Source organism: Cupressus sempervirens, chromosome 2 (genome assembly GCF_028749045.1).
Source record: "Cupressus sempervirens isolate cs-2001-9-10 chromosome 2, ASM2874904v1, whole genome shotgun sequence".
NCBI lineage: Eukaryota > Viridiplantae > Streptophyta > Pinopsida > Cupressales > Cupressaceae > Cupressus > Cupressus sempervirens.
The window spans coordinates 767,320,323-767,336,435 of record NC_143119.1 but is presented as its reverse complement, the minus strand read 5'-3'; the positions used below and the strand labels follow the sequence as shown (position 1 = coordinate 767,336,435).

At 38.3% G+C, this 16,113-nt stretch overlaps 1 protein-coding gene across 3 annotated transcripts in view; it reads left to right on the top strand.

The window, feature by feature from the left end:
- The window catches only part of LOC149575709 (serine/threonine-protein kinase TOR-like), a 214,384-nt gene that overhangs the window by 154,545 nt on the left and 43,726 nt on the right, over window positions 1-16,113 (top strand). For 2 of the 3 annotated variants that reach the window (XM_089815481.1, XM_089815480.1), the window contains exons 45-50: window positions 8,493-8,573; window positions 8,647-8,721; window positions 8,811-8,877; window positions 8,977-9,137; window positions 9,462-9,635; window positions 9,807-9,935. In XM_089815481.1, the coding sequence (XP_089671607.1) occupies window positions 8,493-8,573; window positions 8,647-8,721; window positions 8,811-8,877; window positions 8,977-9,137; window positions 9,462-9,635; window positions 9,807-9,935 (687 nt within the window). The remainder of the gene's footprint in view (window positions 1-8,492; window positions 8,574-8,646; window positions 8,722-8,810; window positions 8,878-8,976; window positions 9,138-9,461; window positions 9,636-9,806; window positions 9,936-16,113) is intronic. The other variant, XM_089815482.1, reaches the window with a different exon arrangement.

Genomic DNA, 16,113 nt, shown 5'->3' with positions numbered 1-16,113 from the left:
GTTGCTTTTGAGGCACCTCTGTACACCATTGGGCGAATATTCTTTTTTCTTCCAACTAGAGTAAGTGATATAGACGCTCCTTGAGACTTTCCTCATCACTTAATCTGCTCTGAATGGCTATCCTTAAGCTCGGAACCACATACTCTATTGGCATCATTGCTTCCTACTTATACATGAGTTGAAATGAGGTATGTCCTGTAGTACCTTTATAAGCTGTCCTCTAGGCCCATACTATTGCTGGAAGTTGCTCTTCCCAGTCTTGCCCTTCAACACCACAAGTTTTGTACAGAATAGCAACCAATATTTTGTTTGTGGCTTCTGCTTGACCATTCGCCCTTGGATAGTAGGGACTGCAGAAAGAATGAAATATTTTATATTCAATGGTCATTATTCGAATAATGTGATTCACGAAATGCACTCCTCGATCACTGGTGAGCTGCAGAGGGATCCCGAATCAAGTGACTATTTGTCATAGAGGAATCTGGCGGTACTAAGGGCGGTATTGATTGGCAAGGCACGTACCTCTATCCATTTAGTCAGGTATTCCGTGGTCACCACTATGTATTTGCACCGATGAGTTTTACTGGATAGTAGAGGACCCACAAAGTCCAGTCCCCACCTTTCAAATAATTCCTGTGGTTGAGATCGAAACAGTGGCATGAAGTCCCTTTTGAGCGGCTTGCCTGCTCACTGGCATGTGTCACAGCTCACTACCCATTTCTTGGCATCAACATATAATGTAGGCCACCATAGTCCTGCCAAGAGCACTTTTCGTGCAGTGGTGTCTGGTACCATATGGCCTCATGCCACTCCTTCATGAGATTCTTTGAGAACCCTTGGGATCTCTTCCTCCATTACAAATCGTTTCAGGATTCCAGCTGGTCCAAGTTTGTACAACAACCCTTCAATTAACTGAAATTTACAGCTTTTTAAGGCAATTTTTCTTCGTTCTGTTGGGGGCATGTTGTGAGGAAATGTAGCTATGGACAAGTATTGGCCAATCTGTTTGTACTATGCAGGTAATATTGCAATCTGAAAAAGGTGAGTATCTGAAAAATCCTCATTTATCCCACCACTAGCGGCTTCTCCTGACTTGATGCGAGACAATTGATCAGCTATTACATGATTTTTTTCGGGCTTTACTATAATTTTGAATGTAAGTTCTTGTAACAAAATTAGCCACCGACTTACTCTCCCTTGAATTACTGGCTTGTTCACCGAATACATTAATGCTTGGTGGTCAACAAAAAATGTAAAAGGTGTAGCAAGTAGATAGTGCCTAAATTTTTGAACTGCATAGACCATACCAAGTGCTTCCCTCTCCGTGGTATTGTAGTTCCGTTCCGTTGTTGACAAAAGCTTGCTAGCGAAATATACAGGGTGATCCAACCCTTCTTTCCCTGTTTGGGCCAAGGTGGCACCTATAGCATAGTTGGATGCATCTACATGAACTCGAAATTCCTTGTCCCAATCAGGATCGATAAGGATAGGTGCTTCCACGAGTCTTTTTTTAAGTTCTTGAAAGGCGTCTTCTTGTTTCTCCTTCCATTCAAATCATTGGCCTACCTAGTTAACTTTTCAAGCGGAAGTGATACTTCAGTGAATCCTTTGATGAATCGCCGATAATATCCAACATGCCCTAGAAAAGATTTGATACTTGTCACATTCTCGGGAGCCTCCGTTCCCAAAATTACCTTTATTTTGTTTGGATCCGTCTTTAAGCCTTCTTTACATACTATATGTCCTAGAAGTCTGTCGTGTCGGACCATGAACCGGCATTTCTTAGGATTGAGCGCCAGTCTCGCTCTTTGACATTTCTCCAGGCATTCTCCAATAATTTTAAGGTGGTGTTCCTTTCCGCTGTAAACTGACCAATCATCAAGGAATGCTTTAAAATTTCCTACTGATATACCATGAAAAATGTGTAGTATAATCTGCTGGAAGGTCGTCGGTGCATTGCATAGTCCGAAGGGCATCCCATTATAAGCATATAACCCATCTGCCAGTACAAATGTAGTTTTCAGCTTATCCTCCTTTGCAATACTAATTTGGTTATATCCGGAAAATTTGTCCATGAAAGAGTACATCTCATGGCCAGCTACTTCTTCCAAAATGCTATCTATAAATGGAATGGGAAATGGGTCTTTTATGGTCACCGCATTTAAACTTCTGAAATCTACACATCCGAATTTGAGTACCATCCTTCTTGAGTGATATTACAATAGGAGAAACGCAGTCGCTTTCTGAACTTCAAATATTATCCCTGTGTCTAACATCTTTGTGATTTCTTCTCCTACTCGCTCTGCATAGTTTCTATTCATTCTATAAGGTTGTTTCCGCACTAGTCTTGCTCTAGGTATGAGTGGAATCCAGTGGACACACACCTCAGGTGGTACTCCTTTCAAGTCCTTGTACGTCCATGCAAAAACGTCTTTGTATTCCGTAAAGATTCTGAGGGCTGCCGCTTTCAGCACTAGATCCCAATCATCACCTATAAAAATTTCTTTGGTTTGCCCTACTTCTCTTAGGTTTAGGGCCTAGAGACTAGCCTCTTTGTATTCCACTTTTTGGTCAAAAATGTGGGCCGGTGTCATGTTCAAGGTAGTTACACCTTTCTTGTACTTTGTATACCCATCTGGGTATCGTTCCTCCGATTCTTGTATTTGTAACATGTTGCAATCTGTTTGGAAGACTTCATAATCTCCCATCTTCCAGTGAAATAAACCCTTAAGGGAGTCTGTGTCATCCTCCAAGTATTCTCCTAACTTGAGTACTCCCTCCTCGTCAGGTTCCATCTCTTCATATTCTTCTTCTTCAGAGTCAGATGCCAAGTCATGACTTACTGACTGGTTTTTGAGATCTATAGTGTACTTCCTACCCTCCGATTCAATAGAGAGGGTGTTTCGTATCCAGTTGTGATTGGCCTTTGCTACTACTAGCCATCCCCTCCCTAATAAACTATCATATCCTTTCTTCACCAAGGTAATAACCACAAAATCTAAAACAACTTGTTGGGTTCCTATTATTACCTTTTGCCCTAGCAAGGTGCCAATTGGTTTGATGCCATGCTGATCTACTCCTACGAGCTGAAATTTGGGTGGCCACAAGGTAGGTTTCCCGATTGCCTTCCAAGTATCTTTTGATAGAACATTCACCTCGGATCCTCCATCAATTATTGTGTTTGAGAGTTTGTACCCAATGATTTCCATCTCTACCACTACTGGCGCTCTCCCTAGACCTGTTGTAAATAAAATATTTTCTTCCTCTTCCACTAGAGTTTCTTCTTTTTCTATCCGCTCTACTGCTTTTGGTTCCACTTGTTCTTCCTTGTTTCAATGCGACTTGTAACTGTGGTAGTGTATCTAGTAATTCCCCAGTGGAGACCAGAATGGTAGTTTCTGATGCTTTCCTTATGATGTTAGGTACCCCCTTGCCCTTAGGGGTCTTGGCTGGCTTAGCTGTTGTTTCCCCTTTCAACTCATTTTGGATATTTTGCTTTGCCTCCTCAAATCTTGCTTTTTCCACAGTCACCTTTGGGTATATGGCTTTCTTGGCTTGCATCCTTGTTATAGCAAGTACCTCCTTTTTTGATCCTTCAATATCCAGCATGTTCACACCTTTTTTCCTTGGGCAATTGGCATCCTCATGGTTGCCCGACCTGCACCATTTGCAGAGCATTCCTCCATTTTGTCCCCCTCCATTTTGACATTCTCGAGCAAAATGGTCCCATTCGTTGCATCTTCGGCATTGGATCATGGGTCATCCTTGAAAATCATTGTGGATTGACCGTCGGGGTGTGTTCGTGTTGCTCTTGTTATTACTACTATTGGCACTGCCTCTTCGGTTATTTCTGTATCCCCCTAGTGAAGTTTCAGTATTATTGTTCTTTGGGGGAGTTGCTAGTGGTGTAGACTGTTCTCCAGTAAACAGTATTTGGGCGTTCCTTGTTTTTAGGTTATAAGAGCAGTCTTTGATTGCATGACCCCCTATATGGCAAATCTCGCAAAACATCTTTCTCAGGCATGCTCCTTTTTTATGACCCTCTTTTTCGTAGTCTGTATACCATAGGTCTTTACCTTCCTTCTTCTCATCCTTAGTTTCGACTACTTCCTTCATTAGCCATTTGAGGTCCTTCCTCAAGGCTTGGATCGTTTTTGACTCTTCCTCACTTTCCTTTGAACTCTCACTAGAGCTTCCATGCCGTCTCCTCTTCGAGGTTTTATTTTCACTTTCAATGTCCATGGCACGCGTACAAGCATCTCTAAAAGTGGATGGTGGGACTATCTTCATTTTTTTTCTTAAGGACGGGGTGAGTCCTTGAATAAACCATCTTTTCTTTAACCTGTCCGCAGGCTTATTGTCCAATTTGCTGATGAGTTCCTTCAGTCACCTGGTATAAGCCTTCACTAATTCCTTCTTGTCTTGCCTAGTGTTATAGATTTCTGTGACAATTTCATCATCATCTCTTAACAATTTGAATTCTTCCTCAAATGCTCCACGCAGGTTATCCCAAGTGTTCTTCTTGCCAGCATCCAAGTCTGCATACCAATCTATGGCAAGCCCTCTTAATGTGGCAGGAAATGCCTTCAACCATTCATTACTATCATTCTCCCCATTTGCTTGCGATATAGTTATACAGGTTTTGCAATGGCGAGCAGGATTCTTTGATCCGTCCCTCGTAAATTTAGGCAATTTTTGTTTATCGACTGCCATTTTCTTTCCTTGTTGCAGCCTTCCCAATGGAACCCATCCTCCCAAGGGAACACCACCACCGGGTGGAACCGTACTTCCAGATGGAATACCTCTTCTCGGTGGAATGCCACTTCCTAATGAAACACCACTTCCTAAGGGAACACCCTCGTCGGATGGAACCCTACTTCCCGTTAGAACTCCACTTCCTGATGGGCTAGACTCCTAACTCCTTATCTCCTCTTGACGGAGTTCTTGCTGTTTAGGGGTTTCTAGTTTCTGGCACCCGAACTGCCTTTTCGGTGTTTCCGAAATAACCAAATTGGCTAGTTCCTCAATAGTATGTTCAATTCAACCTTCTTGACTTTGACAGGAATCCCCTTGTGTTCTCCAGTTACGACATCTCTCTTCTTGTTGCTGGAGACGTAAGGTTCTTAGGGCAACTTCCTCCTTAGTTTTGTCCTCCGGTGCTATTCTCCGATATTTATTTGGAATTAGGGGCATGAAGTAATTCAGTGCCTATGTCCCTATCTTGGCTTATTGGGTTCCTCTCCTTTGGGATTCCACACCCTCTTAGTAAACCGTTGAAGAACTTGTTGCCGCCTTCTTTCCCTCTCGATTTGTGGTCTTTCGTCGTCAACATGTACGAGGTTCCTTGCCAAAAGCCGAGGAATCTTTCCTAGGAGATCATGCACCGTCGGCGGTACGGAGAGTTCGTCACGTACTGTGCTCTCAGGAACCATCCTCTCATGGGCTTTCCTTTGCACGTACTGCTCGACCTCAACTTCCCATGCTATCACCAGGTCGCGTGTTAACTGATCCTCCTTAGTTATTTCCTCCTCCTCTTTGTCGCTATTAGTAATTTGGATGCAAGGTATAAATGGTCTTCCCATTAGTCCATCCTGTCTAGCACAAAACCTCCAGATCCGAACTTAGGCAACGATGCCAAAAATGTAGAGAGCAATTACTACCAAAAGTTACAGAATATCATACAACTATTACTGTCAGACTGACCAATATACCATACCACAATCTTGTCCTAATGGAGGCGAGGAACAGTTTTATTTTATTAATATTACCAAAAACATGAATGCACAATGTCCAAGTATCAATTTGCTTATAAAGGGGTTGGTTGGTTAGAAACCAACCGACACACTCCCTGCTTCCTAACTACCCACTAACATAGTATTAAATACTTAAATCACTGAATGCCGACTACAAACCAATTGCCGACTACACATCTTTCCTATTGCTGTGAACACATAACCATGTGTCACAACTTGCACCTTTTTCTTAGGGCTAAACTTCTCAATAGCATGTTTGAGGATGTGAAATTGATGAGTTTCCTTGAACATACTCGTGGTGCCTTGAATGGTCAACAAATCTAAGTGATGGCTCTCAATCCAGGCCACCATGATATCGATGAAATCACAGTACCTAATGCATCTCTACCTATCCACGATAAAATTGAATCCCCTTGTGATCCATATTATTTTTGGAATTGTCCTATTCAAGTATGTGGCTGTAAGTTTTTTCACGTCTAATCTCACATAATAACATCATACTATTAAACCTTAGTTGTAGCCTCCTTATACTAAAGAGATAATGTGGAATGAAATGCTGATAATCTACCTTATCTATCATCTGAATACTAAACATCTTTAGTATTGACTTGGGGGAAATTGTCATGCAACATTTCTGCATAGGCTCCCTTGCATGAGATATAAAAATATGAACCTGTGGGTGTTGGAAGCTGCCAGTAGTCTTTATTTGCATAATAGTAAGTGTTGCATATTGCTCTTCACAAGTACCAAAAAATCTATGTATTACTGCATATCCTTAAGTAACAACACAACACATGGCCCACCACTTTTTACTAGGATGTGAAGGAGATGCACATTGACCCTGGTAATGCTGACTTGGACTTTAAGGCCGTTTTAATGATATTTCTATAACTCAATATGACTGAATTTGTTAGATTTTATTTTATTTTGGTCACAAATTGCCTCAAAAGGGCCTTCTTATGAAAGGGACCTTTGGCCCTCTTTGACTCCTTAGGACTTTCCTTTGGCAGGGAACATGGGAAAGTAAAAAAATTCCTTGTTAGCTTAGGACAAGGTATGCAAACCAAAAGGCGAGAGAGGTGTAAGAACCGGGGGCATCAAAATCCAAGGTAAAGCTTTAAGAGTGAAACTAGTATGTGGAGAATGTACAAGAATCCACATCTCAAGTTGGCAAAGATACTAATAAAGTAATATCTGAGCAATACTGATCTGATCAACATATTTAGGGAGAAACCACCGCCTAGAGGATCGAGAATCTGAAACTTCATGGTGGATTGTAGCTCCTCCATCCAGGATAGATTAACATGGAACCTAGGGATGTGGGAAGAAGCTTTCTTCTGGGAATACCCTTGGGGAGGATATGGTGCTTTGGAAAAGAATGGTAAACTAGCCCAAGCAAGGTGGACACTTGAAGCTAGATGGGGAAAAGAGTTATAGATTATACAACCTTTGAGGATGGAGGAAAAGGTTGGAAATGGAAGGATTTTAAGGACATGAACATCCTACCTAAGGATCTGGAAGATCTAAAAAGAACCTTATCAAATAGAGAACTTTTAACTTTGGCAAGGACAAATTGATGTGGGATGGTAGCAAGAGCGGGGTTAGGTTGCATGAGACGGATTTTTTTTCGTACTTCAGGTCACAAAGTGTAGAAGCGAAGTATACACAAATTGTATGAGGTGTAGACAAAGGAAACTCGAAAAATCAACTGAAAATCGGCTATAGAATCGGTCAGATTTGTAAATAAAATTTTCAAAGAATTTATTTTTTCCTAGAATATTTCAATTAATAAACACCTTAAAATAGCTCTTATAAAACCTTAAATAGTTAAAGTATCAGTAAATAATGCTAAAATTAAATGTAATAATAATAATTAGAAATATCCGTCTACGAGTAATGTATAGTATATTTAAAATTCATACTGAAAACAAAAGAAATTAACATCATATTTCTGATTTAGAAATGAGAGTGCAAATGTCAATTGTTTTTTATAAATTTCAAAATTTGCCGAGTCTCACATTGAAGGTTTGAGGATTTCTTTGAATGCTGGATTGTAGTCTCTGTCTTCCCCCTCCTCTCGTTCAATGTAGTGAGAAAGTGTTGGTGGTAATTCCAGTGGAATGTCAGCACATACACACGCACACACATACGCACACACGTGCACACACACACAATTTTAGAGGTAATGATACTCGTGGCAAATTAGTTTTCACAATTTTTGGGTCATGTATCAATAGCAGAGACTTCTTGGAGTTCTTTAAGATGGTTGATAGGCTTCTACTACAGACTTTCTAGGATCCTCAGCATTGCCAGTAATAGGGATTTTTCGGAAACATTCCCTCCATGGCTTGAGCAGTAGAGGGTGTTTGTTATGATCATCTATATGCCCTGTGGTTCTCCCCATTTCAGAAATATGCCACTTTTGAAGGGGAACATGTCCACATTGAAACCTCCAGTTCTATTGTTTAATACTGGTTTCCAGTTGCATGTAATTTTGGTCCAAAACATCTAGCTTTTTAGGTTTGCTTAGGACTAAAAGATCCTAGCATGCTTAAGGCAGTAGTCTGTTCGTATTATTTGTGGTACCATGAATTGCTCCTTACTTGTGTAAAGATGCATATAAACTTCTGTAATCTCTCACTCTCTGTCTGCTTAATTATCTTTGTTGTTCTTCGTTACTAATATGTATATTTTCTATATACCTGATGGCTAATAACCAATAATATCTCATTTAAACAGGCATATGGACGGGAATTGCTGGAGGCTCACGAGTGTTGTTTGAAATATCGAAAAACTGGAAAAGAAGCTGAACTCACTCAGGTATTTGAAACTAAAGTTGTTCAGAGAGAATATAAGATGCTTTAATATATCTAATTTTTTATTCCCTTTACAGGCTTGGGATCTATATTATCATGTTTTTAAACGTATAAATAAGCAGCTTGGCAGTCTTTCTACGTTAGAATTGCAGGTGATGCGTTTCTTTGGTTTCATTCAATAAGGAGTATTCTCTAGATTTCTAAATGCTTGTCCCTTTACTCACTAGCATGGATGTTGCAGTATGTTTCCCCGGAATTACTCTCTGCTCGTAATCTGGAACTAGCAGTACCTGGAACATATCGTGCAGGTAATTTTTATCGGCAAGATATGTTGCCGTATTCCTTATAGGATATGGATCATGGGTTTCATCTTGCAAGTTAATGGTTATTTTTTTCAAACTATGCAGGATTTCCAGTGGTGACTATAGCAGGTTTTGCTCCCCAGCTTGTTGTGATAACATCAAAGCAACGACCACGGAGGTTGACTATTCATGGAAGTGATGGTAAGGATTATGCTTTTTTGCTTAAGGGTCATGAAGATTTGCGGCAAGATGAGCGTGTCATGCAGGTTTGTAATCAGTTATCTACCTTATTCTAAAAGTGATGACATTGATTGGAATCAAGGTTTCTTTTTTTCCAAGGAATTTGCAATTGGATCAGACTTCTGGCTTTTTGGATATTTAGATTCTACAAGATAGCATATAGATGTTGGTATTTGGGTCTGAGAAGGATATAAATTCTGTCAGCATTGCTGTCAAATGTTCTTCAGATGGAAGATTAGAAGTGATATGTTATGTCTGTAGTTTTTAATCTTTTAAAATCTTGCTGCAGCAACAGCTGTAACTTTAAGCAATTTCATTCATTAACAAATAAACCGTTCTCCTTGAAACAGTTATTCGGTCTTGTCAACACCTTGTTGGCAAATTCAAGGCAAACTACGGAGAAAGATCTCTCTATTGAACGTTATGATGTAATACCATTGTCTCCAAATAGTGGACTAATAGGCTGGGTTTCCAATTGTGACACCCTCCATTATCTTATTCGTGAATATAGAGAAGCAAGGAAGGTATCTAAGTTATTTGTCCTCACAAATTATTTTTTCAGAAGCTATTAAAAGTTCAAACATTTTCTGTTTTGATTTGAAATACCAAATACGTTTAGTGTAAGGAGATTATTGGTTATGCCAATGTAAATTTTGACATTCCTGTTCTTAATATTTCATTCTATTTATAACCAGATATTTGTGAATTTGGAACATCGCTTGATGCTAGCCTTTGCTCCGGATTATGAGCATCTGCCGTTAATAGCAAAGATTGAAGTCTTTGAGCATGCGCTTGAGAACACAGAAGGCAATGATTTGGCTAAGGTTGGTCTATATGTGGACAATCACTCTTAATGAAATGTAAACATTTAAGTTGAATTTGAAATTCATGAAGTGACTTGGATAAACATGCATACATTATAAATTTAAGGACAATATTGTTTTAAGATAGATGATGCACATTAGAAAGATAGTAACCTGGAATTCTCAACATTTCAAACTCTATAATCAGGGCAATATTATACAGTTCTTATAAGGTACTATGGAGCTTACGTTAAGGTAACCCGATTTTACTTTTAAAATCACACCTTGTCATTCCTGAAATTTTTCAAGAGCAATCAGTCCTCTTTCCTTACAAAGAGGAAAGTTGGAAGAGTCAGTTTGTGGACAGGTAAGGGTGTGTGCTGGAAGGTTTTTTCATGTTTTGTGGTTTCCTTAGTGTTTATTCTAGTGTAAGGGATGTGGGATATGTGGATGAGTTTGGGGGACTGCAAATTTTTTCCTGAATTTTGGGGACAGTGAATGATGAGCAATAACATCGTTATTGAATTGAATTTTGTTGTTTTCAAAATTACAAATAAAAAGAGGTTCTAAGAAATAACATAAACCAAAAAACATACTGAAAATATAAAGGGAAAGAACAATAACAATTCATTGCTTCCATTGTCCATCTGATACACTGATAATTTGACATAGATGAAACATGTGACTTATATTGGGTGATTCTGAAAACACAAATTCTGGATCATGTACATAAGAGCAACAAATTTTAGAAATTGAAGTCACCATGCTATTGATATCTTGGTGTTGCATAATTTATTATTCTTTTCAGCGCTTGTGGTTCATTGGGCCACTATTGTTGTTTAACATAATATTGATTTCCTATAGATAGCAGAACCAACGTTTGACAAAATATAAGGCTTCAAGTTTTTCCCATTGGAGCTAGTAAAAGAGGATGGTAACTGTACTGGAATCCAGTTATATTTCATTTCAACATATGTTACCACAAGTTTCTGGGATGGAGGACAAGGAAATGGGATTTTAGAGCGATTTTTTTCTCCCTTGGACCGCAGGGAACAATTATATGTATGTATGTATATAAATTTGACATTTCAGATGTATGCATGAATTATATGATATTGTAACATTCATCATAGCAACGTAATAACATTTAAACATCTAAAATCAAAGATCATTCATTGAGCCATCATAGAACATAGCATCAAATGAATCGAATGAGAGTTCAAATTTCAATTTCATAAATTCATAGATATAATTCATTGAAACAATGAAAAGTACCATATCATATATCAAAATGTGCAAAGGTTGCGAGTATCAACAAAATGAGAAGTTAAAGAGTTAAAAGCATCATATCATATATCAAGATTCAATTATCATTGCATCAATGTGTTATATAATATCAGAAGACTCAAAGTTTCAATCTGCATAGTCAATGAAAACAAGGATAGTATTTTGCTGCCCGTAATTTTGATCAATATCAGTGTCACCATCGCTGTCAGCCTGAGCCTCAAAGGTTGTGTTATCAAACAAAATGACAAGCTATCCCTGCTAGGTGTCGTTCTCATCAATCTGAGTTGTGTCTTCAGTATCAGTATCCCGCCATAAAGCTGGAGTCTGTCAATGCTCTCAAGTCTTAATATTTATGAGTGGCAGAGCACTGTGCACAACCATTAACTTCTCCGCTTGTTTAGAGGTAATCTTCTTCCTCTGTATGGAGTGGATAAAGCTATACATAGACCAGTTCCTGTCTGCAATGGAGGAACTAGCAGCCCATGGGAGGAGACAAATTGAAAGTGTCCTCAATTCTCGTGCATCTGATCCATGCCATTGCCACCATTGAAGGGGGTTTTCTGTGCCATTATTGCTCTGTCCATTTTTGCCTCTGGTATGCTTAATTGTGGATCATCGAGGTTTGTGAAGGCAGCCTATTGCTCACAAAGTCTACTAAAATTCTCAGCTAACTACGCCTTCTGAAGGGCCCTCACAACCTCACATCTCACCTTAGCATCCTCACTAGGAGCACGACTTCCAGGCCCAGGCTCATACCATTTTGGCTTCATTGCAAAGGCTGCTAGATGAAGTGGTGTGTTCATGGTGTTCCACCCCTGCATGAAACTTGGGTGATCTATGTCATGTATGTCTGATTTTCTGTACCCTCACCAACTCCCTTGGTTGTAGAAGGGGAAGACAAAACAAAGATACAAAGTGAGAGCCTGAGACCCTTGGAAATGTTCTCATTAAAAGACAGAGCAGAAAGAATCCTTAAAGAATTGCAGGATATGGAACATACCACTAAGGAGATTATAAAGCAGGCTAAGAATCAGAATCCGGGCATCATAGCTAGAGCTGTGAAATCCCTGGTAACATTCATGAAGAAGGATTGCCCTACAAATTGGGAGTTGCTTCAGCAGAGTTGGTACAAGCAGGAGGACATAGCTGCCGAGTGGATAAACCGATTCACGATACCTCAAACTAAAGAACAGTCACCTCTTCCACAGGTACTTGCAGATACGGAAGTTGCATTTAGAAAGCTATACTTAGAACTTCAGCAAGAAAAGGACTTGACGGGACGGTTGGATAAGAAATGGGAGGTAGAAAAAGCGGCCCTAGAAGAAAAATGGAAGGTAGAAAAAGCTGTCCTGAAGGAAAATTAGAGGGTAGAGAAAACTGCCCTGGAAAACACCTGGAGGATAGAAAAGACTGCCCTGGAAGAGAAATTCACAACAGCAGAGGCAGAAAAGATGGATGCATTGCGTGTTCTACAAGAGTTGATGCCAAACAAAAGGCTGCCGAATGTGATCTTCTACGCCTCCGTGGAGCCCCGAGTCTAGGGATGTCTTCCCAAACCTCTTCATGCAGTCTGCTTTTTCTTTTTGTCTTTGATGGGTTGTCGTCTAGAAGATGACTTCTTTTTTTTGAGGGGATAAGTTTAGTATGTAATAAAGTAATATTGTAATTAAGCATTAGTTTGCTTTGTTGGGATGGGTAGTTAGGAAGCGACAGGTTGCTTTCATTGGTTTTCCCAACCGACTTTTATATAAGAACCTTGGAATATGGATGATGTACTCATGGTTTTTGTATCAATAAAGAAATAACATTTCCTCGTCATTCTGGTATTTTGCTACAATTTAATCTCTGTTATATTATTCTTATTAGATTTCCACAATCCATTAGATTATACTCTGTTATATTGTTTGAATTTATGTAATATTGTTCTATGCATTGTGCATTTATAACTATTCTACAGAGCATTAGTAATTTATCTGAAGGGAACAATTAATTGTTGAAGGCAAAAGGAAAGGAACAATTAATCTTTATTTTTGCTTATTTAATGGTGAATATTGTAGATTCTATATATATTAGAAACTTTCTAATTCTACGATTGTTTCATAATAGAAACATCATTCGTTTGTTACATGTAAATTATCGCTTTATTAGTCATTAAATTTATTCAATATTTTACCAATTACTTTCATAATAATTCATTGAGGGGCTGATTCCCATATTACACAAAAAAGTTGAAATTATTATCTCCATCCTCATACCTTCAAGCCTACAATTGAGTGATGGACATTGAGAGTGGAAACGAGACATATTCCCAAGGGAAGAAGAAGGTGAATGGTGACAAGAGCACTGAGAGTAGTAGCGATGATGAATTGACAACAGTCAAGGCCCCATAAAGGGATATGATGAGAACACTGAGAGAAATGAAGGTAGAGAAAGGAACCAATAAAGAAAGCAATGAAAAATGGTGCACTGAGTACAAAACAGAGGGCCACGCGAAAGGTTATTGTCCTAAAATGACATCCTATGAGATTTGTTAATTGATGGGTCATTTAATAATGAAGTGTCTATATAATTTGAAGAGTAGTACACAATTACTCTTCACAGAGGGAGAGCCAACTCCATCAAAACCAAAAAATCTATTGCCAAGTGGTTACAAAAATCTACGAGGAGGCTGAAATCAATTGTAGTATGACTACAGAGGACATCCTATCAATATGGTGTTGATATTGTAGTGAATGAGAACACTTTGTAAGAGACTACCAAGATAAGAAAGACAATGTGCAATCATTTTGCAAATGGTGTGGACTAGGAAACCATGAAGACACCAATTTCCCAAAGAAAAAGGGTATTAATATGCTAGAGTTGGAGGATCAAGTTGAGACAACTCAATGATAGTGTATAAAGTTAATGTGTGATACATCAAACGGTACGAACAGAGAAATATGTAACATGGAGTGATGGAAAATGAAAAGCAAAAAGAAAATGAAGACTATGCAGAGGGCATTGTTTAATTACACTCTTGATGAGGGCACATTTGTTTTTTGAAGAAGTGGAAGGCATCCTTGGTAGGAATTTGCCTCGCTAGCAACTTTGTAGTACAAATTGAGGACGAAGTTAATCTTTCACTGGTCTATGCAAAAAGAAAATGAAGAAAATGAAGACTATGCAGAGGGCATTGTTTAATTACACTCTTGATGAGGGCACATTTTTTTTTTTGAAGAAGTGGAAGGCATCCTTGGTAGGAATTTGCCTCACTAGCAACTTTGTAGTACAAATTGAGGACGAAGTTAATCTTTCACTGGTCTATACAAAATAGAGGCGGAGCTAGTACTTGTGACCTCATGTGTGGCACTCATATGACACCTCTCTATGGCATCAACATCATTTACGACTCCTATCACAATACTAATATGGCACCTCCATATAACTAATCCATCACCATGTTTGAGAACACAACACCATATGATTGGTTATCACTCTCTGGTAGTTGTACGTATCAACTGGTTGATGGTTGTGTTCCTCTTGGCAACCGTTGTTTACTTTAAATATGTTATGTATTGTCAAGGAAAGTAGTATGGTCCACTCGGGTGAATTGTAATCCTTGGCTAACCATCTCTGGTCTTCTTCTCTGCAATAAACTCATGAACGAATAAAGATATATATTACCCACATCTATGATATGCGTTGCCATCTTTGTTATTATTGAATGTATGTAATTTACGATGTATAGCAATAAATAGAGGGAACATTGGATTATCAATACTTGCTCTTGTAAATATGATTTTGTTTGGAAACTTCTTTAGACATTTCTTTTTGGTGTGTACAATGTGTGACACCTTGAGTATTGCCTTACCTTGTTGATTGCACTTTAAAGGGTGTTTTGGCTTTATTTCTTTTTCTTTTTCTTTTTCTTGATATAGGTCCAGTCATATTTTCTGCCTTTCCTTCCACCATGTGCATATTCGAAAATTTCCAGCTAAATATAGAGGGAAACTTGAATCATAGTTTGTCTTAGGCTAAAACTTACATCTTGTCAAGGATGACAGCTCTGCATACATGGCATCTAGAAACAGTGGAATGGTTTGTTGTGTCATCTAAACTCCTTAATGATTTAAAGAGATGAAATCTTAAATTCTAACTAAACACAGATTTGTGCAGTTAAAAATCTCCTTTGGTAAGTCCAATCGTGTACAATTCAAAAGCTCTTGCAGCTCCCATCAATTTGCTTTTCATAAGATTGAGGATACAATGCCATTGAGCATTTACTACATATTCTTTTGGGAGTTTTCTATTTGGTTTGTTGAGTAATTCACTTTTTATTTGCTTGTCAACTTATCTTCTTATAATGTTTGAATTGCAATATTTCTAATATAACATTTATGATAGGTTTTGATATTGAAAGTCTTGAACAGGGAGCTCTAAATGATCATGAAAAATCACTAGGAGTACAAGTGACAGTGATTGCTTAGTCCATGTACTATAGTATAATTTTTTTATATTTAATTAGCAGTTGGATTCATGCTTGCTAAATAAAGTTCAGTTTTGGAAATTATATTTCGAAACTTGGATCATTTTATCTATATGTGCTTTAGCCAATAAAATTTTTCATCAATGATCTGAGAAACTATCTACCCACATCAATCAACATTCTGTAATAGCGAGGCTTCCTTAGAAAAGAGTTTTTATAGTATTGGTACACATCAGTTGTATCTCTCATTTCTCTCTTTTCCGTTTGTTTGTGATTGTCTGTGTATATTTCACTCTCTTTTTGCAAGGTCTTATTGATTGCTATTTTGAAAATGTTCTATTTTTAAAATTTTCAATGAATCTTATTAAATATCTATAAAATTTTAAAAAAAATCTACTTGAATTATCTTTTGCTGATCTATAGTGAAATCTGCAATTTTTTAAAAAC